Raw genomic sequence first — 26,060 nt, forward strand, 5'->3', positions numbered from 1 at the left:
ATGTTTTTTTACCGTAAAGTTAACGTAATTTTTTACAGTGTGTGTACACATAATTATTACAATATAAACCTTTAAATTATATGGTTTTGAACTGTAAAATAGACAGTAAACTAAGTGCTGTACCGTAATATTATTTTTTTTTACAGTGTATTATATTTAAAGTTTTTTTTTTTAAACTACATTGGCACAATCATAAGAGATGGTCAAATGTATGATATTGAAGCTCCAAAGGAGATAAATTTAGTACAATGCCTGTTTTCGTCAGTGTAAGTGGATGGTGACCAGGGGCTGTCAAGGCAATAAGCAATACAAAGCATCATTAAACTTGTCCATACAACTTCTGAAGCCATTTGTGAGAACAAACTGAGGTTTCAAATCTTGCTCGACAGCTTTGGTCACCATTCACTTTCATTGTACAGCGGCTTTGCTATGAATCTTTCTGTTTTTCTGAAGAAAGAAATTGTACAATTACAGAATTGTATTCTATTTACTCATTACATTTAAGCCATTGCATGTTGCACAAATGCTAAATTATAAACCCAGTTACAGTTTTGTCCTCATATTAAAAGGACAGTTAATTTACTCACTCTCATGTTGCTCCAAACTGTATGACTTTTTTCATAATGTGTGGAACATGAAAGACTGTTTTGAGAAATGTCTCTTTTTTTTATTATTGTCCATACAATGGAAGTCAATGGGCACCACGACTGTTTAGTTACCAACATTCTTCAAATATCTTTTGTGTTCGACAGAAGAAAGTAAGTCATACAGGTTTGGAACAACTTGTAAGTAAAAGGTGACAACATTTTTGGGTGAAAATTCCTTTAATAATGTGTCAGTCTATTTTTTCAAATGAGATTAAACTCGCATTCCACCTGAAAACGGCTTTATTTCATGTACAGTAGTGGTTTGATTTTATACAGCAGTATATTGCTCCATTTGACATTAGTGCAAAAAAATTCATGTTTGTTCTTAAATATAGCAAAACATAACCGGCACAATAACACATTCAACAACATTACAATCAAAAAGGACAAAAGAAAAGACAGCCAGTTACATTGACATTGCACAAAGTTTCAGGATATTTGGTTATATACATACTGTAAATCCTTTCTGTGGGCTCGTGGTCTTGTGGTGTTATGTATTGTCAAAGTGCAGGATGCTTCACCTCTACAGAAATGCACATACGCAGCACTCTGATCTCCCTGGACACAATCATATACTGACCTTAAACACATTTCTCTGAATTAAAGTCCTTAAAAAAAGGAAATAAAATCCTAACTTCTCAGAAGTTTTGAAATCATATAATACTACGCTACATTTGAAAACCTACATAAAATGGCAGAGAGCAGGATTTACTTGAAGGATAGTTCACACAAAAATGTTAATCATTTAGCCTCGAGTCGTTCCAAACCGTGTGCATTTCTTTCTTCTGTGCAACATAAAAGAAAACAATTCAGCAGAATGTCCAAGCTGCTCTTTTTCCATACAACTGTCCCTTGTCCGCATTTATTTTCATTGTACAGAAAAAACAGCCTAGACATTCTTTTAAATATCTCTTTTTTGTGTGTGTGTTCTACGTAGCAAAGAAAGTCATACAGGTTTGGAACAACAAAATACATTTGCATTTTTGGGGAAACTATCCCTTGTTTTGGGGTGATCTGTGCTCTCAGTTAAACTAATTACAAAACCCACTGTTCACTCATCTACCCATCTGAGGTAAGATGCATTGGTAGTGGCTGTTACCAATGACATCACAGCACAACACATACATACTATCTAGATCCGATCACGCTGCCAAAGCAGACAACCCTGGCAAATAAGCGAAATGTAGAAAATGCAATATACAATGACATGGTTCAATGTTGTCAACCTTGGAAACTAACAAAAGACATACAACATATAGGAGCTTATAATAGCTGAGTAACTCACATTGAAGGGCTTGATATTGAAGTGTCAGTATTAACTGATTACCCGTTAATTAATCAGGATTCGTTCTGAGCACCGATCACCCTTTCCAAAACATGAGAAATGAGAAAGTGCAGCTTTAATGTCACAGCTAGTTTTTAGGTATGGCTATAGTCTTTATTAGAAAGACATCTCTCCTGGTTTGTGATAAAGACGTGTCATATTAGTGGAGTGTGTACTCATGTCGAGCTTGTAATACATGACCAGAAACCGAACCAAGCATGTCTGTTAAAACACTAAATACCTGTTCTCCGTAACACTCACATTTCAAACCAAACACCAGTGCTTCTCTGATATGCAATAAGTACATCCGTTATTACATTAAAACTATATCTCCTGCTTAAGTCATCTCTGAAATAGTGTCATATGTTTATATTACATTTGATAAATAAATGGGAAAATACATAAAACATATATTATGTTATCAACATGATCTGAGTCCAGCCCCCGCTTTGTGAGAATTTCTGCTTGTAAATGTCCATGCGCATCTGTGGTGAGACAGGGCAGCATTGCACGTTACTACCACCTAGTGTGGCACAGCAGCACTACATTATTATGTTCTGCCAAGACGAAATTTCTGTAAACATGCGTGGCAGAACCGGTCAAGAGCTACATTCCTAAAGTGGTTCATCAATTTTTTTTTTCGTTTAATATATTATTTCTTAATATTTCCAAAAAGATTCATAAACATAAATTAAATATACATTAGATATACATCATACACAAAGTGACCGCAAAATGGCAGAGCGACGTTATTTTGCACTTTCAAGCACTGGGGTTTATAGGGTGAGAGTTGTGGGAGTGTGTGATTTTTCTTTTCATCCTTTTTTACCCTCATGATCTGTGGAATGCTGCAGTATTCCTCCAGGCAGAGGGAGGCCGCTGTGGCCCACGAAACACTCCTCGCCTGGTGCTCAAACCGAGCAGTTGCGCCTCTTTGCCACGCAGGGCAGGCCGCTGGAGCTAAGCCGGGTTTTTACCCTTTGTCAAAGACTTGTGGAGGAGACAGAAAGAGTGGGAGAGGACGGAGGAGGAAAGTTGAGGAGCTCCAGGACAGCGACTCCCACGCTGCTACGGCGCGTGAACATGCATGACGCCGCCACCCACTTGTTGCTACGAGGGTTGTATTTTTCTATGGAATTGAGACTAGAGCTGCCATCATTGCCTCCAACCGCATATAACCAGCCATCCATGGCGACCAGGTCATGGGTGCTCCTGAAGATCAAGAGAAGAAAATGCCCATTAGGAACTGAATCATTTTTGGGACTTGGATAGTTTCACAAAAAATGAAATCTCTTTTGTCATTCCAAACTTGCATCACTTTCTTCTGCGAAACACAAAAGAAAATATACAGTGTTTTTTTGTTCATACCATAGTTGTTTCCATCCACCTATTTTTAATTCACATTTTGGGAAATTGCGTTTGAAAACAAAAACAAAAAACACTTGGATGGAAACGCAAAGATGGCATGAATTCAAAAAAATTGCATAAAAGACTTGTGTCAATTGAGGCGGATACTTTTTTATCCGTTAAGAAGACGATGGAAAGACGTTTACCGAATAAATCCCTTGATGCCAAACAAAAACCTCACGTGACTGTGGATGTGATTGGATAAATGGACTAACCAGTGGATGCACTCATTGCACAGCATCCCAAGTGTTGGTTTGCAAAAGTCTGTCATCAGAATGATTTGGTTTATTCCCTCCCAGAAGAGTGAACACATGGGATGGAAACCATGCTTTATTCGCAAAAGTTATGCGATATTCCCATTTTGCGCACAAGTAAAATTCACAACATTGGATGAAAACATAGCAAATGAAAGTCACGAGGTCCAAAACAGGCCCAATGGACCACAGACTTCATTGCATGGACAAAAAACAAAATGACATATTTTATGATCTACAGAAGAGATAAATAGAGAAAGGCTTGGAATAACATGATAGTGATATCCCTTTAACAAATGCTCAAATGGCCACTTTCGAACCTGCGGATGTTCATGGGGGCCACTCCCTCCCAGGTGTTGGTTTTTGGATTGTACCGTTCCACTGAATTTAGGCAGCTGGTACCGTCATTGCCCCCTGCAACATAAAGCATGCCCTCCAGTACAGCCACTCCTGCACTGCTCCTCCTGCTCAGCATGTTGGCAATGGCAGTCCAGGCATTACTCTGAAAAAATATAAGAACGTGTTTACTCATTTATTTATCCATGGAGAGAAAACATAACACACACCCTGGAGACATTTTCAACATGTCAGAGAGAAATGCGTCACATACCTGAGGGTCGTATTTTTCTACCGTGGCTAAGTGTGAGGAGCTGTCGTACCCACCGACAGCGTACAAACTGCCATCTAACAGAAGAAATGTGTCAAACAGGTTCATGTTTGCAATTTAGAGCAACCATAGAGGACATTAACCATTTGGCTAAGATATAGGTAAAGCTGTACTGAAGACAATCATTTACATTACATTATATTATTTAATAAGAATGATATATTTTTACCTAATGTGGCAACTCTAACATATCTTCTCCTGGTGCTCATTGCAGCAATGGAGGTCCAGGTACTTGTCAGAGGATCATACCTCTCCGCACTTGTGCAAATCAAAGAGAGAGAGAGAGAGAAATGTCAGATTATTTGACAATTACGCAATAAACAAAGAAATTCTCCTTGCATATTATTTCCAATCAAAGTATTATATTATTAATGCAGAAAAATATAACATTACAAACATTTTAACTTTTAATATATGCTTTAATATATATATTTTTTAAAACATATTAAAAGTTAAAATATTATATAAAATGTTAAATATATTAAAATGTTTGTAATATTATATTTCTATATTACTTTTTAAATATGAAATGACAGATAATTTCACATCAATTTCCAGAGCGTTAACTGTTCTTAGATTACCAATCAATGCTGTTTTATACGTTTCTTTATCATCATTATTTTTAGGCTTTTCACATGTATTTGACGAAATAGCATACCTGTTGAGACAGGAAGCACCATCATATCCTCCTGCTGCATATAGCAACCCGTGCAGGACCGCCACACCTAAACAGCTCCTCCTTGTTCCCATGGACACTTCAGGTTGCCACACATTGGTTACTGGGTCATACGACTCTACCGTAGCCAAATCAGAGGTCCCATCATACCTGGTTTGAGAAAAGACAGAGAGGAACAATAGGTCTTACATGCACGTCTTTGTTTAAATTGCTTCTTTATAATGCAAGTAAAGACAAGACTGTCATCATTCATAGAATTTCATTAGTCAACACCTGACACATTTCCTAACTAATCTTAGGTAACTTCTTGATTGCCTCAGCAGGGTAATCTTAAGGAAATTACATAGCTTTCTGCACATTCTGTTCCCTTTGTAATGTAACAAATCAAATGTGCTTTTTTTATTTTTATATTTTAAATATTTTTCGTATGCATGTACATTTATGTGTGTCTTTGGTTGCTGGCAGCATCTTGAGTCATGGGCGCTGCATTTTTAATATGCTGTATGAAGTTAAAGACTGTTCAACTTTCAACCTGTCAGGATGTTTTTGAGTTTATTGGCTAGTTGAAAAAAAACTAGTTCCTATGGAAAGCCCTTTTTGCCACATAAGAAAAAAACATGCTTCGGTAAATTATAATTATAACAAAATAAAATTATAATATACAAAGTAATTATTACAAGTCAAAATTACATTAAAAAAAAATTAGATATATAATTAGATAAAAAACTAAGTATAATAATTAGATAACTACTAAGTCATGATTATGAGATAAAAAAAGGCTTCCCTAGGAAGAGGACTTTTTTTCGCCCCGCTCCCGCTAGGTTCTATTCTGCACCCACCTGCTCCCACTTAAAGGGATAGTTCACCCAAAAATGAAAGTTGTCATTTATTACTCAGCCTCATGTCATTCCAAACCCGTAAGACCTTCGTTCATCTTCGGATCAAAAAATAAGATATTTTTGATGACATCAAAAGCTCTCTGACCCCTCCATAGACAGCAATTTAATTACCACTTTCAAGGCCCAGAAAGGTAGTAAAGACACCGTTAAAATAGTCCATGTGAATAGTGGTTCAACCTTAATTTAATGAAGCGACGAGAACACTTTTTGTGCGCAAAAACAAACAAAAATAAATGACTTTTTTCAACAATTTCATTCTGGCCTGTGTCAGTCTCCTAAATCACTCAAAATTATAAGCCAAAAATACAAATAAACGAAAACTGTCTGCTTACTAGCTATACTGCAAAATCAAATATTTTTTTAACATCCATGCAAGAACAGAATGTCACTGACTGACGACGGTTTCAGTACCGAACGTCAAAATCCGACCACAAAGGTTGAATGTTCTCTCTGAACATATATTGCCAGGTTGCTCAGGGCAGGGAACTGGGAACTGTGTGAACGCCACCATTGAAGAAAGTTTTCTTCACTTCAAGTTCAAGCGCGGATACACTGTTGTCAAAGGATCTCCTCCAAAGTACACCAGAGTTACCGACCGCTACCGTCTTTGATTCGGAAATTTACACCCGTGCCGCAAGAAAACTGATCGGGTTCTGCGGTTCCTGCAGGAGAGCTCTACCTCTATCCCTAGGTTTCCAATTATTCCAGGGGTAAAAAAAAATTAAATAGTAAAAGAATACTCAAGTTTGACCATTTTTATTCTAAAGCAGACACTTTGATGCCACATAACTTTTTTTCACAAATTTTCCACAAAAGGTGCCACTTTAGATTGGCGTTATAAAAGGAAAAAGAAGTTGATTCTCTGAAAAAGATGAGGTTTAAGGGTCTACGTACCCGCCCACAGCATAGAGCTTGTTTCCGATAGCAGCGACTCCGACTCGTGCCCGCCGTGTTGACATAGACGCAACCATGTGCCAGCGGTCAGTCCTGGTGTCATAGGCCTCACAGTCTCCATGAATAGCAAAAAGACTGCCTCCACCTGAAAGACACACATTTAAAATCAATCCAACAACATATAGACATTTGTGCATGTGTGTGTTTACATGCTCTGGCCCTCATTTACAGACCTACAGCGAAGAGGACCGGACTGGCTCCCTCGCAGCGACGCGGCCGGGTGCGGCTGTTACTGAGCACGCCCCTCTGCTCGGGCATCAGGTGATACTTCAGTGCCTCGATCAGCAGGTCTTTGCACTCGGAGTGGTGACGCACAAGCAGCTCTGTATCCACATTACTCATCAGGAAGTCTCGTGTCAGCAGGGGCAGACGCACACACTTCATCAGCTGAACAGAAAAAATGGACGGAGAGTGAGAGGTAAGACGTGTGTGTGTAAAAAGGATCAGAGAATACAAAGGAAGGGTATAGAGAAACAAGTATCGAGTTGCAGAGACATAATCCTTTATAAGCAGTGATCCTGTGATTTACTGTGATGTTGCTAAAAGCGCAGTTTGACAGGAGGAATCGCACCCACCCGGGGCACATGTTGCCTCCGCCCATCAATGTCATGCTTGACCCAGCTCAGCACAGCCCTGTACACCTCCTCCTCTGATGGGACATTCAGGTTATCGCTGGAGATCAGATCCAGCACCTGGATAAATCACAGGAAAGGGTTCACAACAATTATGGTTTCAGTCAGATAGAGGTTTTTACATAACATTTTGAAAGACAAATTTGTGAAGGGCATTTAAATGCACTTGTTGTGAGACTGACAACAATCTTATGTAATATATTGAACGGGACAGATGTGCTCAGTTTGACACATTATAAATGTAAAAAAAAAAAAACAGATCACTGTTTGAAAAAAGTTTGTTTGAAAGTCAATATTACATTAATCAACACTGTATAATTACACAAATTCCCTATTCAGTTGACAATTTATTTGTTACTATATGTTACTATAAAGTCACAAATTGAAAATATATTTTATAAATACATACATTACAACATTTAACATTTATTATTATTGTTAATGTAGGAAACAGTATTTTTGTGGAAACTGTGACTGTTGTTAGTGATGAAGTAATTGCACACATTACTTTATTATTATGTAATGTGATTTAAGAGACTTCAGCCAATGCCCGAGACCAGCTCATGGACATGGACAGAGGTTTTAAGAATTATAACCCAAATGACCAGCCCCACCGCTGCTCAGGACAAATGTAATACCATCACACCATCATCTAATCTACACACTCAGAAGCACTACAACTGCCTTTGCAGCGTTCCTGTCACAGATTGTTTGCTTATTTGGGGCAAAGGGCACAGTTAACATGACTAAAAGCATTTCCCAGGTCTTGTAGGTTAAATATGGGGCCAATGGGAGCCTCTAGCCTGCAACAGCTGTTAAGAGAGAGAGAGAGAGAGAGAGAGAGAGAATCACAGACAGACAGGGAACAGCAGTCTATGTCATCAGCCCTTGCTAATGGTCCTCTCTAATCAGTGTCTAAGCAGCAGGGGGATTTCATGGAATCACGTAACTTTTCAAAACACAGGGACACTAATGCCAGCAGCACTCAAAAGAATGCTCTTCTACGAAGGGAGCGGATTAGAGCTGATGAAATTAGTGTTGTATGAGAGCAGGGGCTGCTTTCTGCTGATTAGCTGTGTCAGCTTCTCACTGACATGCCGTTGTCACCACATATTCGAGCGGATGATTGACAGTGTATTAAAGTGCTGATGCAGAGTGCACTTATATCAGTGTCACCGCGGTGCAAAGCATGCTGACATTTTAGCTTTGGTGAGTTTGGCTGATTGACATGGTCCAGTTAGCTGTAACTATATCATCCGGGGCCAAAAAACATCTCTCTCCATTCACAGCCATTGAAAGGTTCCTGTGTATTCTGGCTGAATATATTTTCCACAAGCAATATATAAAATGCAAATATTGCAATTATATTTTTTGGATGTATATGTACACTACACTACCATTCAAACCTTTCAGGTTGGTAGGAATTGTTTAAGTAAAAGTAAAAACAGTAATACTATGAAATATTATTACAATTTAAAACAACAGTTTTCTATTTTAGTATATTTTAAAATGTTATGTATTCTTGTGATGGCAAAGCTGAAGTTGCAGCAGTCAATAGTCAATACTCCAGTCTTCAGTGTCAAATGATCCTTCAGAAATCATTTTATATGCTGATTGATGCAAGACAATTTTCTTATTATTAATGTTGAAAACAGCTGTGCTGCTTACTAAATAATTTTTTTCATTCTTTGATGAATGGAACGTTCAAAAGAACAGCATTTATTTGAAACATTTGATCAATTTAATGCATCCTTGCTGAATAAAATCAATTTAATTTAATTAGAGTGTTTCTTTTTTTTGAAGGTCTGCAAAGTTTTAAAGATAAAAGTGCATGACAAAAAGTTATTGTCTTAGTTATAAAAGAGAATCGATTTGAAACTGGCGAAACCCACGCTGGCATTAATATGGAAAAACCCATGCCATCGTTCCTGTTCGTATTACTGTGTGTGAAGTGCTGAGGAAGTCTCCGGAACTTTAGATATGGTTATTTCATTTCCGATACGCACTTTAAGCGGTAGACCAGTCACAACAGACTGGGCCATCTGACCAATCAGAGTAGAGTAGGCTCTCGGAAAAGAGGGGTTTCGAGAGATTGAAGCTTCAAACAAACCGTTTTCAGACTCTTTTTGAGAAATGAGTTGATGTGCAATGTATATTATGAGAACATTAAAGTGTTTTTGACATTGGATGCATGTAAACTTATTGTAGGAGACCTCCAAAAAAAATGTAGGAACCTTTAAAATAGCATAATAGGGGCACTTTAGTAGTATATTATATTTGTATATATATAAAAAAAGAAAAAATATATTTTTGGAGGGATTTTAACATTTTATATGTTTCCCTGCCTTCTTCCCTTGACACATTTAAGATAGTTGCAAGTCAAATGGCTTTGACAGCTCTGGTCATTAAAAACTTCTGTTCCCATAATGCCCATGAGCTAAGATGAGCCCATGATAATGCCCATGAGCAAAGACTTCTGAGAAACTCAACAACTGCCATTGAGATGATTGGGAATGCTAATGGACAGCTTTCTCCAGACCTTGGGAGAGTTGTGTTTTTCTTTGAGCAGGGTGAGGGGGCGAATTAATAGCCAGGATGTGTCCAGCCTTCCTGCAGTGAAGGACGAAATAGTGCAGATCATTTTTTACCTCAGACTAAGTCAAAAGAATCAAGACTTCCCAGACGACAGAGAGGAGGAGAGGCCGGATCAAGAGATTCTTTTTTTTAAAAGCTCAAGGCCGATGTGACAGGAAGGTGTCAGTGATAGATATAATTAGACATCCGTAGCCAAAACCATTTTTCCCCTCAAGAATTGTTATGGCTCAACTCTCCAGCACTACCCATGCATCATTTAACAGGTACACTTTACACCCTTCTTTTTACATCCTGAATAAATCTATTCTTAAAATCCCTCTTGCATGAGAGTTTCTTACAGTTTGAATTTTTTATGACCCTCGGCGATTGAGTCTGTTCCTCACACAATGCTATCATATGTACTTGTATGGTGTTTTTTGTCATTTTGGTGCTTAACAACCACAGCCCTCATTCACCTTTATGTTTTACCTAAAAAAAAATTTGTTTCACAGAAGAAAGTAGGGAGAAATGTTGCTGTGGCAACTAACTGAAATAAATATGTTTAAGTACTAAAGCACTAAACTACTAAAATAAAGATAATTTAAATATTATATTAAAAAATGTCTAAATAATAAAATAACACTGAAAATGAGTTTCAAAGCAGATCGCTCACCTGTTTGAGCGGTAGCAGCATAAACTCCTCAGTCTTCGAGACCTCTACAAAGTGCTGCAGGACGTACTTATGGGCTGACTTGAGAAGGTCGCTGCAGGAATGAGTGTCTGCAAAGCCACGGATGCCCAGGCAGTTTGAGGGGTCCAGCTGGCTGAGGAGGAATTTGCAACAGGCATCTCTCACTCCGTTGAGCTGCAGGAGACTAGCTGCCGGCAACAAGGTCTGCTCGAGTAAAGCAGTAGAAGTAGGAATTAACATCTTACATCATCAATTTCTTTGGGCCATTTCAACAGGAATCCGAACAATAACAAGTTTGGCGTGAGGCGAAAAAAGTTCCTTGCACAGATCTCGTTCATGTTCAAGTTTGTCTCAATAACCAAGAGAAAGCTGGCACATATACATTTGTTCTTTTGAAACAACACAAATAGAAGACCTGCATTTGCAAAGATGCAAATTTAAAGTTTACACAAACCATCTGAACATGCCACCTTCCTCACAGAGCAAACTAGATTACATCCTGATACAAGGTAATTGTGAGCATGAAAATACAGTATGCTCTTAAAAAGACACTAAAGGCGACATACCTGCACATTTCCTTCTCCTACTACGATTTCGGCAGTGTAGGCGTACTGCACCAGCTGCTCCAGAGCCTGAGGGTCAATGTCATGCAGGGTCACGTGGGTCTGACGGCTCTCTGACATCTCATCTGCACAGTCACAACACACACAGCTGTGCAATAGATGCTTTTGAAGAACACTGGTAGATTTAGGCAGTTTCCGAGGGGTTTGACGATACTGATGTCCCGTTCACACATAGAGCGAGCTCTGGTGGTTGTACTGTTTGTCGAAGTGGATGTTCCCATTGGAAAGTTATTGGTGCCGCTCCCCTGGCAATAGCTTTTGAAAATATGATCACAAATGGGATGATCATCTGCCCTGAATTCACAGAGTATCTGTGCTGTTGGATGCTAGCAGACATTCCTATTTGACTGCTGTATTTCACTGTATCAGACAGTGGTTCATTGTCTGTACTATATTTGCCAGAAATCTGCATAATATTTGCAAACTCTGTTTGATTTTGTTGCATCGTCAATGTTCAGTGACATTCATGACACCAGATATCCCTTTATTAATGAATGACCCTTGAGACCAGTGTTGTTATTGTCAACTAAAACTGTTAAAAATAGTTATTGTTAATTGAAATAAAGCTGAAATAAAATAAGAAATAGAAATGCTGCCATGGCAACTAACTGAAATAAAACAAGTTTAAGTTAAAGTACTAAAATTGAAATACAAATTAAATGAAAGATAAATAGAAATAAAAAATACAAAAACACAAAAAAATTACTAAAAGTAATATGAATATAGTTAAAAATAAAAGCAAACTAATAATACTTAAAATAATAGAATATACGAAAATTTTACTGCTTGAGACGTATGACAACACTGAACAGTTAAATTAACATTCCACACAAAAATAAATCGCTGGATCATTTAAATTCAATTTTCTAACTTTTTAGACAAATGTTGTACTCTGTTTACGCAAATAACTTTTTCATATTTCCTCTTGACCATCTGTAGTTAAACTATTTGCATAATGTCATTTTATGAAAGGAAAGAGAATACATTATTTTGTGTTTTTTACATCTATAATCTTAACCACTTATTTCTATTCAGATATTTTTTTTCATCATACTTTTAGCATACATTTAGAGAAAATATGAAAAGTAATTTTGTTAGAAATTAGAATTACCTATAAGAGAAATGCAGCACACTTAGTGCCAGTACAAATGAGTCCAGAAGACTATTTGTTGCAAGTTAAACTGTTGTAAGTTAAGCAAGTTTTAATATATATAATGGAGTTTAAATCAGTGCGTTGTAAGTAGATCTAGTGTATGGTAAGTTAAAAATAGTCATGGCTCTGAAGAGCCCACATTGTCCTGACTCGTACCATCATACTCTAGTCTGAGGTGCAGCGGGACTGATGAGAAAAAGGAAAAACCAGGCACCTGCTGATCTGAGACCAAGACAGGGAAGAGAATAAAGCATGGAAAAACATTAGGAGGAGATGACATAAGGCAGGAAGGAAGGAAAGGCTTGAAACAGAAGTTGAGGTAATGTGCATAGGAAATAAACACTACACAATACACAATACACCTTAAAGATCATGTGAAGTCAAAATCATTTTAGCGCCTTTTAGTTCATGTGTGTAAAGCCGGGACACACCAAGCCAATGTCAAAGAACTAGCGGCGACAAACGCCAACTTTGTTGTCGCCTCTTGTCGGCTGCAGTCTTGGCCAAAGACTGCAAAAAGTTGACTGTCAACTAGCATGTGCGTTCTGCGCAGTACATTTTTTATATCAATCACGCTTATCACTTTCTTCATTCCAGTTGGCTCATTCCATTGACTCATTCGCTAAGCTGAACAGCCAATCAAGAGTTCTCTTTCATTGACAGCCCGATGCCGATTCAAGATGCAAAATTAGCCCCCCAAAAAAACAGACGTGTCCGAATGGTGGGGACATTGCAGTTTTTCCCTCTTTTCCACCTTGCTTTTAAATCGCTTATGAATGCCTGTGTGGCCGTGCACATTTTACATTCGCTTACGAATTAATACTATGGACCATCCAGCATTGATCAATGTAGCTGAATAAAACGCAGAGAGAGACATTTGGATGGATTAATATGAAGAGAATTAACACACCATTGTGACCGTATTAGCCATCGTGGGTGTTTTCATAAGGATAATGTATATTTATAATGCAATGCGAAATAGCCTTTATCACTGTATAGAATACTATAAAATAATATATTTTTTTTCCATTTCTATTTGACTGATAGTATTATTTATTTTTTCAAGATTTCTGTAGATATCGCAATATATTTTATCGAGAATTCTTTTGGCCACGATAACCGCGCAGTGAAAAATCTGATACTCTGACAGACACATTGGCCAGAACCATTTTCATTTAAATATAGCAATGTAAAACAAGACTTACTTGTAAACATGGCGTGGAAGTATGGACTGCAGGAGGCCAGCACCACCTTGTGTGCCTTAATCTCCTTGTTGGCCACATGAAGCACAATGTCGCAGAGCAGGCCGCGCTGCCGCATGCGGTTCATGGACACGAAGGAATCGTGGTAGTGGCGCTTGGAGTTGTGTGAGATGCTGTGGCCATCCCGGTTCAGCAGCTGCATACCTCCCTCCATCATGGCGGTGCTCTCCAAGGCCTGCTGGAGCCTGGGCCTCACTCTAGGACTCTACAAGAAGAGAGAAACACACCCTATGAAGTCAAAATCGGGTTTTGTGGCTTTTAGTTTGCAAAATACTCTTTAACAGATATACACACTTAAAATCTACACTCTTCCTCTTCTAAAAAAATAGAATAAAATCCAAAAGTATTGATGACTCATCCTGTCCAATAAAATGCAGTCTAAAATGAGAATGTCCCTCCCCCTAATAGAGTGCAACAGTGCCCACACACTTTTTCAAAGGTCTTGGTTCTGGAAATATTTTTTCCATTAATTTGTCCCATAATAAAACATTTTTAAGTCTTTGTTAAAGAGATATAAAGCCATGAACCAAACCAACCAACATTTAATTTTGAAGCAGTGATTTCCCACTTCAATGAGGGAAAGAACTACCATGTCTCATGGATGATTGTGAATGATGTAAATCAAAAATAAAACAACAGATAAATATTAAAAAACGGGAGGTAAATAGGCCATTGGCAATGACGAAGTCTCAATATGTCCTGTGTCAGCTTTCTATTTCAATAGGAAATAAGAAATTATTTAATGAGGGTCTTTAAGAACTCTCATTCAAGCTAACGCTAATTTTTAATTAATTAATGTCATGTTTAACGTCTGTGCATTACCTCTAACAATCTTTGAGTTATTCGCCAGGCTGTAAATCCATTTTAATTTGTGCTTTCTTGGTTCAAATTTCCTTTCCATACAGCATAATGGTTGCTTCAAGGCATTTTAAACAACGAGTACAGAATCATAATGGGAGAAGCGAGCCAGACCGAATCACTCAAGCATTAAATATCATGAAAATGATTACTTCACAAATTCCCACTCATTTTATAGCTTATAGCTACATACGGTTTGCTCCTTAACAGTGGCCTTTTCTCAATGGCCCGAGGCCTCAAAAGCTTTTTAAATTTGGTCTCTCGTGCACATAAAGACTCTGGCACACTCGCTGCATAAATAAACCGGCTGGTTGATTTTAAAAATGAAACTGTGTTCCAGATGAAAAGACGAATGGTATGGGGACTGTTGAACCAGGACACGACGTGATGAGTTGGACAGCCAGCTGCACACATTCAATTCTCCATCAAAAGCATAACTATAGAAACCACGGTAACATGTGCTGGTATCTGTCACACACTTCAGTTTGAGTGGGAAGAAGCAGTGAGAGAAAATTTAAAGGAGGGCGATAAATAGCAATCCAGCTGACAAAGGTGAGATTACAAGATGCCACCTCTTCTTATTGGGCCATTTTGTGTCAACTCAACCAGAGATCCCTGGCTAAAAAAAAACATTCTCTGGTGAAAGAAATACATAAATGAAGAAGAAAGCCAAAATATGAAATGTCATGAATGTATATTTACTGAGTAATTCACTATTTTGTAAAGGGGGGGTCAAAATTACAATTTTCACCTGAGATTTGGTGCCAAATTACAGGGGGGTAAAAAGGACCTTAAAAAGAAGGCAGCATCATTATTTTATGGTTGCACAGAGATTGATAGGTCTATTAGTAAAATATGTTTACTTTAGCAAACCTTGTTGCATTATCTGCCAACAGTGAACGTTCAAAAATGAGAAAAAGCATTTCCTGTGTTTTTTGCCACAAGTTTGCATGCCTGTAACTCAAGAAGTAGGCTATTAAAGATGTTCTTCTTTTTGATGAACACAATCAGAGTTATATTAATAAATATCCTGATTTTTCCAAGCTTTGTAATGGCAGTGAAAGAGGGGCTCACAAGTTAAGCTTAATAAAGTGCATCCATCCATCATAAACGTACTCCACACAGCTCCGGTGGGTTAATAAAGGCCTTCTGAAGCAAATCATTGGGTTTTTTAAGAAAAATATCCATATTTAAAACTTTATAAAGAAAAATATCTAGCTTCCACCAGACCGCCTTAAGTATTCAACATGCGTTAAGTGTTCATCAGAAAGAAGTCATATACACCTAGGATGTCTTGAAGGTGAGTAAATCATGGGGTCATTTTCATTTTAAAGTGAACTAATCCTAATAAGTGAATTTAATATAATAATATCCTTTTAGATTCTGGTTCTTATCAAACTTTTCTTTTGGTATTTTAATTTTAAAGGCCCCGTATACAATCCCAGAGATATGGAGATCTAGAAAATCGCAACTTTTCATTTTCCGTCGGTCTTAGTACACGATGGTAGTTACATCGTGTACTAAGACCGACGGAAAATGAAAAGTTGCAATTTTCTAGATCTCCATATCTCTGGGATTGTATATGGGGCCTTTAAAATTAAAATACCAAAAGAAAAGTTTTAAATAGGAAAAATATTGAAATTCTTTGGTCATTTTTTGAGCGAGATGCTAACGGTCTAATCAGATTCAATGATCTATGCTAAGCTATGCCAAAAGTGCGGTAGCCAGACCCGGAGATCGGCTGAATGGATTCGAAAACGGTAAAACTCAACTGTTTAACTCTAGGGGAGTTGGAAAATGAGTCTATTTATATATATAAAAAAATATATATATAAAAAAAAACAGTGGCGTGTTCCTTTTATGCGGCTCCATGAGTAAATTGGTCCATTGTACACATTTTTAGTGGTCAAAAACCAAATGTGGGTCTCTTTGCATGCAGCTGGTTCTATTTTCTTTTAAAGAGGAATATCTGAAGAACAAATAATGTTGAAACTAGAAATGTATCTCTTTTTTTCTATCAACATAATTGCATAGAACATTGCATGCACATCCATGACATTTAATATTTTGGCTTTCATCACTATTTATGTATGTCTTAAAAAAAAAAAAAAAAAAAAAAATTTTTCACAATATCAAAAATGAGCCGGAGAAGTTTCCAAAGTTTGGTTGATTTGACATGGAATTATTAGATGTTGAAGTGTATACTGTTTTAAATTAAATAAAGCATTCAGCAATGAGATATTTTGTTGTTTTCCCAACAATACCGCTCCAAATGACTATTACTCATGTTACTCCAAATAACAGATGACAGGTGAAAGAGCATGAAAAGAGTCATAGGCTCAGTTTTACAGCCAGCAGTGGTGGGGCTGCCCACAAAATGGCTATAGGGTTACAGATGTATAAATCCATTAGTTATACAAAGCAAGCATTGCGGTCTGAAACCTGAGGTCACTAACTGTTTAAACATGCAGAACAGATGAAACTGTTGACAATAGGTATTTGTAGTATGGTAGGCACTGAGGATAGCGTTTCTGTGGATGCATGCCTCTGTGTGGCCCTTTAAAACAGTAGCAAATTGAGAAATGCAGCATTACTGCTGAACAAAAGTTGTATAATGATGTTTTCTCAGGCAATGACTGTGGTAAGCTTCTTCACAAACTTCAGTTGTATTATTTCCAGAACTCCTTCGACTGAACACGTCTCCCCTGTATTTGTATTTTAAGATCCTACTCGGATCTTCTTCTGCGCTCACTCTTGTTCTGTCTCACATCCACATGACTTCCATGGGTTCAAGAGCTTTTAGTTACGCAGCTCACCATTTATGGAACTCGCTTCCACAGGACATCCGAAATAGTGATATTTTTTTTAAGTGATAGTTTTTCTTATCTTAAAACTCAACTTTTTAGACAGGCTTTAAAGTGTTTGTATTAGCCCATTTTACTGTATGTTGTGTTTTTTAGGCCACACTGAGGGCCTTTATATTTTATGTTGATATGTGCTTTTTTATGATTGTAAGGTGTCCTTGAGTGTCATCACCTAAAATATATTATTGTAACTTAGATAATCAAATCTTAAAGTTTCTGAAAGCCTCTTACAGTTTTTGAAAACGACAATGTATTCATTTTAGTATTGTACAGTAGTAGCCATGGCTGTAGTGGTTTTTGGCAGAAACTTGAGGACCAGATTATTCAGTAAATATAGAAATAGCATGTTTACTCTTGCATACTAGACAGGCTGTTCCAGAGTTATGCAGCTAAAGACAATCCCTATTCCCTACAAACATCCCCAGTATCATTAAATCTGACTCAGCACACTGTGTGCCATCCAGACAGAGCATCTCTCACCCCTCCTCCTCTGTTCCATACAAGTCATCCAGCAGCAGAATAACACTGAGTAACCAGCACTACCTGAACTGATGGACGTCTTTTCCTCTTGTTTCGATTGTCTGCTTTACGAAGAATGTTTTGGATTGAATCCTAGAGAGTAGCGGCTGAGCATCACAGTCCAAATGAAAAATGCATAAAGCCTCAGTTAGGGAGCCTGTGTGTTGTTGACGTAAATGAAAGCCGCATGAGTACTGCTCACTGACGTCAAATTTTAAGGTCGCACCGGATGTTTATTTTTCTATGTTTACTCGAGGCTCCGATAAAAACTGCTTACATCCAAACAACAGTAACAACAAGATGTCGTCGAGCAATTTGATAACACTCCCTCTACAATGTCTAAAAGCTACATCACAATTCTCAAATCACACCTCCTTAACATCAGTTTGCTAGTAGTGATGGAAAGCCCGACTCAATCCCGCGAATCGGTTCCTTTGAACAGTTCGTTATAAAACAGTTCAGCAATTATTTTACGTCATGACGTAATTACGTTTCCACGTGGTCACTGACATCCCTGTGGGGCATCCCTCTAAACATTCAAATAAAACATATGCTGGCACACATAGCTGTTTATTACTCTCTTTTTTAAAAGATTTATTAAGTATGTATGTATACATGTAATATATATATATATATATATATATATATATATATATATATATATATATATATATATATATATATATATATATATATATATATATATTATAATTATATTTCATTATAATTAATCTAATCTCCTTCAAATGCTCTTATCATCTCAATAATTGGTTATTACGAATCCGACATGTCCGATAGAGGATTCCCAGTGAAACGAGTTTCTGACGCGAGAAACGATTCAGTAGGGTTCTTCATTCCTTTTAAAATCGATTCATTGAAAAGATCCGACTCAAACGAACGATTCGTTTAAATTGACAAGCTCATTGAAGACGTGTACTGACAAAATTATTGTCTGCTGTCAGTGTACATACAACAACACATTAAACCATACAACAGGACAATATGTTGCCTTATTTAACAGTATAACCAGACAAGCTTGGTGGCTGATATTGCCTTTGTTCAGATGGGATTTTACAGTGCATGCAGTAGCACTGACAGCTGGAAGGCGAAAAACATAATTCAGCCCTAATAACATATTTCAAACGCTTAAACGATAAAATACAAAGAAATGCTCAATGCCGAATGCACAAGACGAACCTAGTCTGTCTGAACAAAGAGCACACCAATGCGATAAAGCCATTTCATAACACTGCAGCTCTAGCGCGGCAAGCATGCGTTTGCACATCGTGTATTTTTGTATAAGCTAAAAAATGAAGTGATCAATAAATAAATGCTTGCTTTCATTGTCAGATGAGTTGCAACTCGGTCTGGATGAGATCAGGATCTAAGCTCACCTGCCGTCGTCTGTGTCTGATTGACAAGACTCGTTTCTTTCTGTGTAGCGCTCTCTCCAGTTTTGTCCGTGTATTATTATTAATTTTGATGCATGTGGTGATTTATTTAGCCGTTCGTGGTGAGTTGACATGCTACATCACATGTCGCATCAAAACAGACGTCTGTCTCTCAGCTCTGATCTGCATTTCTAAAAAAAAAAATGATATTGTGTTGAACATGTCCCGCCGACCGCGAATGCGACTAGGCTTTGTTTTAATCACGGTCCCAAATGGGAGGGAGTAGCCTATGTGTACTTGTGCTTTGCCCTCTGTAATTGGAGATCTGTCTCGGTGGATTTCATATTTTTTTACTATTTTATATATTTGAACTGAAAAAATAAAATAAAAGCGACTGTTAAAGTCGTGGCTGGAAACATTTTGCATTTGGACAAACAGAAATCCCATTCTGATTCTATCACCTATTATTTAGAGGTAAATAATCTGTTTATAATAATACGACCAAAAACATAAGGAGGTAATACGTAGACATAATGTCCTGTGAGTTTTCGTTTTGGTTTTGCATTTAACGCAACGTTAAACAAAATATCAACTCAGCTGAGCTCCTGAAAGCGGTGCATTGTGGGTATTGCGTCCCTGTGCACGCTTCTTATCCAGCATGGCAGGAAAAAGCAAGAGGTATGTCTCATTCTTAGCTATTTAACCTCGTATATATAATCGCATAGTGTTGCTTGGGTTCGAGTACAGTTAATTAAACTGTACATGGAGTTGTCAGAGCTTAGTTTACTTCATAAGACACTTATCTGATGATATTTGACGATTGCTAGCTAGTTTTAGCCACAGATGATGCACTAAAGCTCATCAGTCTCTCAGTAGATCAGTAATATGATTAAGCAGTAATGGAGAGAACATGATCAAAATGACAGTAAATATACAGTAGTCAAGTCTTAACTGATTTTTACATTTTCCCCTCCATAATCAGCTCCAAAATGGGTTGGGGAGGGAATAGTAATTTTCTAGTGTAGGCTACTAAGGCCACATGTTCTTGCTAAAGAGTTGGTTGAACATTTTTAATCTTGTGAAAATAAACTTTTTCATAAGAATTACTGTTAAAAATACTGTGACAAATTAAAAATTTTTTAACTTCAGTCTGCAGTAACTTTCTGAATGCCTTTATAAATCACCTTGACGTTTTCACTTTTCATGAAAGTAGTCTAAACATGCTTCATTGATAATACAAATGCTCTGTATTAAGAAATGAACAGCTCTTTTGAGGAATATTAAAGTCAGGTTAAAGTCTCAAGTACTGTAGAGCAGGGGTTTTCAGTCTTTTAGATGCCATGGACGTAAATGTTCATCATCATCCTCGTGCGAGGAACCCTATCCTAAAATATAACTGCAACTATTGCATTTCATGTTGAAGCCCGCACTAATACTGTGAAAAATTAATAATATAGATATGTGTACAATATTATTTGGAAATTATTTAGTTCCTATTATGTTATATAATTTTGACCCACTATAGTACTGTGCTGTTAGATGTTATTTATTGACATCAAATGTCAATTATTTTAATACATTCATTTAATCAAATTAATTATTTTGTATTTTAATCACATTTTTATTTAAATTAACTTCTGTTTATTTATTATTATACAACTAGTTAAACGTACTATAAACAAAAACTTTACTGGTGTTCCATTTAAATTTGTGCAGGAAGTTGGAGGATCTCAGCGTGGATGAGTTCATGTTATCTGGGTATGATTCTGGTGAGGAAGATGATTGTGAGGATGAGGAATCAGTACAACAGAAAGGAAAAAAGAAGAAACCTACACCTCAGAAGACGTAAGTGTGGCCGTCACATTTTAGTGATAATTCTAGTGTCTCTGTTTTCATTCCCATTCTCTGTTACATGCTAGAAATGTTTGCAGAGTATATACTGTTGTCAGAATGGGATGAACCTGGTTAAATAACATGTTTCAGTGGTCTAACTTTGATCAACTATGTCACAGGTCTGTCAAAAAGCAGGGCAAAGCGTCTGAGCACAAGGACCAGCTATCAGCCCTCAAAAGCAAAGACCCAGAATTCTACAAGTACTTAGAACAAAATGACCAAGAGCTCTTGGATTTTGATGACTCTGATAGCCTTGAGGATGAAGATGAAGAGGAAAGGATGTACCACAAACTCCCTTCTCAACTGGAGGTCAGCCAGTTCTTCATATGCAACAATTTAGAATTACTTTTTATATTATAGATTTTATTACATTTTTATATATATATATATCTTTTATAATCTGTGTGTGTTTGGGATTTGAACCACAGTTTTTATGTGACACTAGGAAGCTGCTGATGATGATGAGGAGGAGGAGGAATCAGAAAATAAGGATGTGAAACCAGTAAAATCATCTAAAGAAGCTACCAAAGTCACAGAAGCAATGATTGAGAACTGGAGAACTAGACTCGGGGTAACATTTTTATCTTTATCTACTTCATTCACTATGTTTTCTTTTAGGAGCGTCTAGATGAATCTGTATGAGCTCTCATTCATTGTCAAAAGAGGATGCTTAAAGGGTAACTAAACCCTAAACCAACTTTTTTAGTTAATGATCTGTAATACTGGGGCTTTATTAATGCTGTTCATTGATTCGAGTAAATGTTTTGACATTTGAGTATAAAGTGTTTTAATTCTATAAAATATGGTGTAAAACCGCCAAAGTGCTGCCCTCTTTAGGTTGAACGGTGGCTACTGCAGTTGAATTTTCCTATTGGATGTTGTGGTATATCGTGATGTAGGATGGTACTTCCAACAGCTCACGAGAACGTCTTCACTCCAGTATGAACTGTCATGTTACATGAAGTAGAAACATTATGAATGAAACTCACTTGACACTTGCTTTAACATTGAAATGAAGAAAATACGGTTAAATAATGCAGTTGTCAGTACACGTCAGGCTTTTCTTGCGATATTATTGCCACCCGTCATGTGTACAGATCATTTTCATACATGAGACGCGCTTTCAAACCCTGACACGCAAGTGGTTGCCTCGGTAACGAACAACAATAACGTAACGTGCTGGCGTATATAGTCTAACTTATTTGAGGAAATCTGTTTATAATAGGCTTTTAGGTCTGAACTTATTGGTCCTGTGCTGATTCAGTTAATTTGAATGAAAATACATCGTATGTATATCAGATATATTATCTATTTTTAGTGGCATTCAGTGTAAGAATTTGACTGTTCATAGATTAGGTCAGTTCTCTTGCGCGGCTGCTTCACTAGCATCGTCTGCATCGGGAGTTAACTCAGTTTGAGCCAGCGGCTCGCATTGATAAGGCTCCAGATTTGTGTCTACAGACCTTTCACCCTCCTCCACTTCAGGTGAAGGTAGGAGAATGACCGCTCTGTTGCAAAGCTGGCGTCACTCCAGTCATTCTCCATCTTTGCGACTCGCGAATCAGACAGCTGTCAATCAACCCGTCACTGCGGGTCTCAGGTGCACACCCTCCGCTCAGTCCCGCCCTCGGTTCATCCCCTCTGTCTCCGCTGGGCTCTGCCCACTTTTCCAGCATTTTTCAAAAATTGCCAGTGGGTGGAGTTAAGCTCTGAGCAGGGGTTTAGTTACCCTTTAACTGTAGTGGATACCAGTGTGTGTTTTTTTTTGCCTGTTTTTTTTCCGGGGTTTTTTCCAATGCTCAAAGTCGATATATGGAAAATATATCAAGTTCCTGAATTTAACTGCATAAAAACCACAAAATGTACATTTTCCAATGACATGGCTAGCTGTATATTTTGAAACTGACACAAGGGGGGGCAATTGTTATTCCTAGAGAATAATCACCAATCAGTAGAATGAAAGTTGGGGCAAGAACAGAGACTAGGGCTGGACGATATGACCTAAAATCAAAAGTTTTTTGCCTCACTAACAAGGCATGTACTATAAATATGCTTGACTATTAAAGGTGGGATATTTCTTGGTTTAATAAATTAGCACCGTGAGAGTAGTTATTTGAAGGCAATTAATGAAAGAGAGATAGCGTGTGTGAATTAGTCATGCCGTTTATGCCTTTATTAATTGTGAATGTATTGTATGTAGTTACTTTAAAAGTAGAAAAAAAAATATTTGTAAGACCTTTGTTCATCTTCGGAACACAAATTAAGATATTTTTGATGAAATCCGAGAGCTCTCAGGCCCCTTCATAGACAGCAATTTAATTAACATTTTAAGGCCCAGAATGAAAGGGTTAGAAAAGGTAGGAAAAACATCGTTAAAATAGTCCATGTGATTCCAGTGGTTCAAAAGTAATTTTATGAAGTGACGAGAGTACTTTTTGTGGTCAAAAAATAACTTTAACTTTATTAAAGGGCATATTGCAGGTTAATTTTTTTTCGAGATTATTATATAACCTTGTATGAAAATACCATATGAAAAGGTAGTGCAGGATTTAAAATGTTTTAAAAAGACATAAGAGCACAAATTTAGTAGATAAAGTGGCCATTTCGTTGGCCGCTTGGAAAAAGCGTTTTTTTTTTCAACATCGCGTCATATTACGTCACGAGAGGGAGTGGTTCGTCGAGCTCTGCGTTGGCTCAATGCAGAATAGGTTGGTATTCAGTAGAGTCTGTGTATTTTCGGTAGTTTTTCTATTCCAATTTATCATTGTCATGGTAAGTTATTATCCAGCCTGTCAGGGCATCGAGTCCACAGGTTTCCTAAAAAAAAAAAAGTTAGGAATTCTGCTTGGTGGCGTTTTGTGCAGGTGAAGAAACAGGACTTCCCTTCGCGCATCTGCTTCAAAACACACGGTGGTGTGTATAGTGCTTTAGACCGGAGGATTATCATCCCGGCGATATGATGGAGTCAAACATTGTTATACTCATGTAAGGCCGGCTACACACTGGCTGCGTGACGTGAGCGTGGCGTTTTCTATCTGTAGACCGGCTACACGCTGCAAGCGTGCCGTTTCTGTTGCGTTTCAGCTGCGTGGCGTTTTCTGTGTCTTTGCACACCAGAAGCGTGTCTGACGCGGCGCCGCTGCTGCTAGGTGACGTAGTGGAAGGCCTATACTTCATGTTAAACATAAAATATATAAATAAATATTTATATAAATATATAGCCTACTGATACAGCAAAGACAACGTCAGCACTCGGCAGTATTGACGGCCGAATAGGCTACAAAATATTTTGTTCTGCATTGGCAGGTGCAATATTTGAAAATCTATATTATATAAAAAAAATTTAATTACAATTATATCTGCATTTATGTCAAAACCTAGAGACTTTCACACATAAAAATGTCATTTATTAATATGTATTCGTGTCAAAATGACAAACAGCTTTTCCTATTCTATTTTGCCTGGAAACGCTTCCAACACACTTGCGTGTCGCATTAGTTCTATTTCTAGCATGTGCTTTCGGCGCGGCTCGTGTGTAGCTTGCCTAAGGATGAATAAACATCCACACGCGATGCTTCTTTGCCGTCGTGTTTACATTAATGAATACAAAGTATGTACATTAAAGGGGTGGTAAAACACATTCTTTTGAAGGCTTGACTGTGTTTGTGGGGTGCACTGTAACATGTGTTCATGCTTCGTTTTAAAAAAAATTGCCTTATTTTTCATATATTTGACCTTTATTCTACACTGCTCTGTCCCTCCTTGTAAAACGGTCTGATGCTTTCCGGGTTGTATGAAGCCAGTCCCTCAAAAATACGCGATGGGCTCAGATTGGTTAGCTGGCCCAGTGTGTTGTGATTCGCTAAACGCCTAGTGCACGTATGTCGGAAACGTCACGCCCCTTACCTTTATCGGAGGCTGTGCTTTGGTCAGTATTAGAAACAACGGCGTCAACCACACCAATCTGAGCCCGAATCAGACCCAGAACATTTGAGTGAAGATGATCGAGCAGAACCTGTTCAGTCCTCAAGAGTAAAGACTGCGGATCTATAATGATCGCTACTGAATGGCACTTTAACTTTTGTATTTTTAGAACGATTATAGCCAAATATCTGTCACAAGAACTAACCCAAAACAAACACTAAGCACTGGCTTTAACTAGTAAGTTAGCCAAATCACACACAGAACCATGTTTAGCAAGCCTGTAGATAAACAATACATAAAAGCTCTAATCAAAGAATCATTTACACTAATGCCAGGTTCGCTGTTGAGATTTTAACGTTAGTGTTTGTAACGTTAGGTGTTCGTCGGATAACGTTAAGTATGAATGAGCATTTAACAGACTGGTTTGCAGAACAGCGTTGTCATCTGTTTACTTCCTTGCTACAACCTATTACAGGAAAACACATCGATGAAAAATAAATCAGACTTACAGGTTGTGGCCTGTGAACAGCTTCTGTTTGTAAATCCAGCTTTCAGGACAAGCCGTTGTGCATATCCTGTATTGAACTCGCGAAGTTTGTGGAAGTGTGTGTTGTCCTCCGTGAAATGTGCAGCGCGCGCGTCGTGCATCCACGCACCGGCAGTGTTTTTTTCACGCAGCTGACGTTGTGCAAATCTGGCATTGAAATCGCGAAGACGGTGGATGCAGGGAGCCCTGCGCGCGCCTGATTCCCCGCTGTCTCAAACACACACGTGCATATAACATGCTGTATGTTAAACGCTCTGCAACGCACCCCCGTCCCTATGAAGGCTGAACAGAGCAAGTACCC

General features: G+C 37.8%; 2 protein-coding genes across 3 annotated transcripts in view; one reads left to right on the forward strand and one right to left on the reverse strand.

The window, feature by feature from the left end:
• Positions 1-810: 810 nt before the first annotated feature.
• klhl17 (kelch-like family member 17) lies at positions 811-19,580 on the reverse strand. 2 transcript variants are annotated; one of them, XM_079802232.1, is made up of 12 exons: positions 19,399-19,580; positions 13,707-13,968; positions 11,292-11,413; positions 10,708-10,929; positions 7,404-7,520; positions 7,002-7,215; positions 6,769-6,913; positions 4,958-5,125; positions 4,469-4,557; positions 4,243-4,316; positions 3,953-4,134; positions 811-3,183 (listed from the first exon to the last, which is right to left on the reverse strand). In XM_079802232.1, exons 2-12 carry the CDS (start codon positions 13,918-13,920, stop codon positions 2,955-2,957), a joined length of 1,776 nt encoding a protein of 591 aa, XP_079658358.1. In that variant the 5' UTR covers positions 13,921-13,968; positions 19,399-19,580; the 3' UTR covers positions 811-2,954. The 2 variants fall into 2 exon arrangements, with proteins under 2 accessions (XP_079658358.1, XP_079658359.1); XM_079802233.1 differs by lacking the exon at positions 19,399-19,580 and adding an exon at positions 18,029-18,444.
• A 434-nt stretch (positions 19,581-20,014) lies between these two features.
• The window catches only part of noc2l (NOC2-like nucleolar associated transcriptional repressor), a 49,817-nt gene continuing 43,771 nt past the window's right edge, over positions 20,015-26,060 (forward strand). Inside the window, exons 1-4 of the mRNA XM_079802117.1 lie at positions 20,015-20,073; positions 21,112-21,240; positions 21,408-21,597; positions 21,734-21,859. Coding sequence (XP_079658243.1) covers positions 20,054-20,073; positions 21,112-21,240; positions 21,408-21,597; positions 21,734-21,859 — 465 coding nt within the window. The 5' untranslated portion in view covers positions 20,015-20,053. The remainder of the gene's footprint in view (positions 20,074-21,111; positions 21,241-21,407; positions 21,598-21,733; positions 21,860-26,060) is intronic.

This window comes from Gobio gobio (assembly GCF_949357685.1).
Source record: "Gobio gobio genome assembly, chromosome: 21".
In the NCBI taxonomy this organism is placed as follows: Eukaryota; Metazoa; Chordata; class Actinopteri; order Cypriniformes; family Gobionidae; genus Gobio; species Gobio gobio.

Coding starts and splice junctions, on each gene's coding strand:
- klhl17 (XM_079802232.1), bottom strand. CDS start 13,920: ATGATGGAGGGAGGTATGCAGCTGCTGAACCGGGATGGCCACAGCATC. Junction 11,414..13,706: donor CTTCCACGCCATGTTTACAA/GTAAGTCTTGTT, acceptor GTGACTGTGCAG/ATGAGATGTCAGAGAGCCGT. Junction 7,521..10,707: donor TGCTGCTACCGCTCAAACAG/GTGAGCGATCTG, acceptor TGATTTATCCAG/GTGCTGGATCTGATCTCCAG.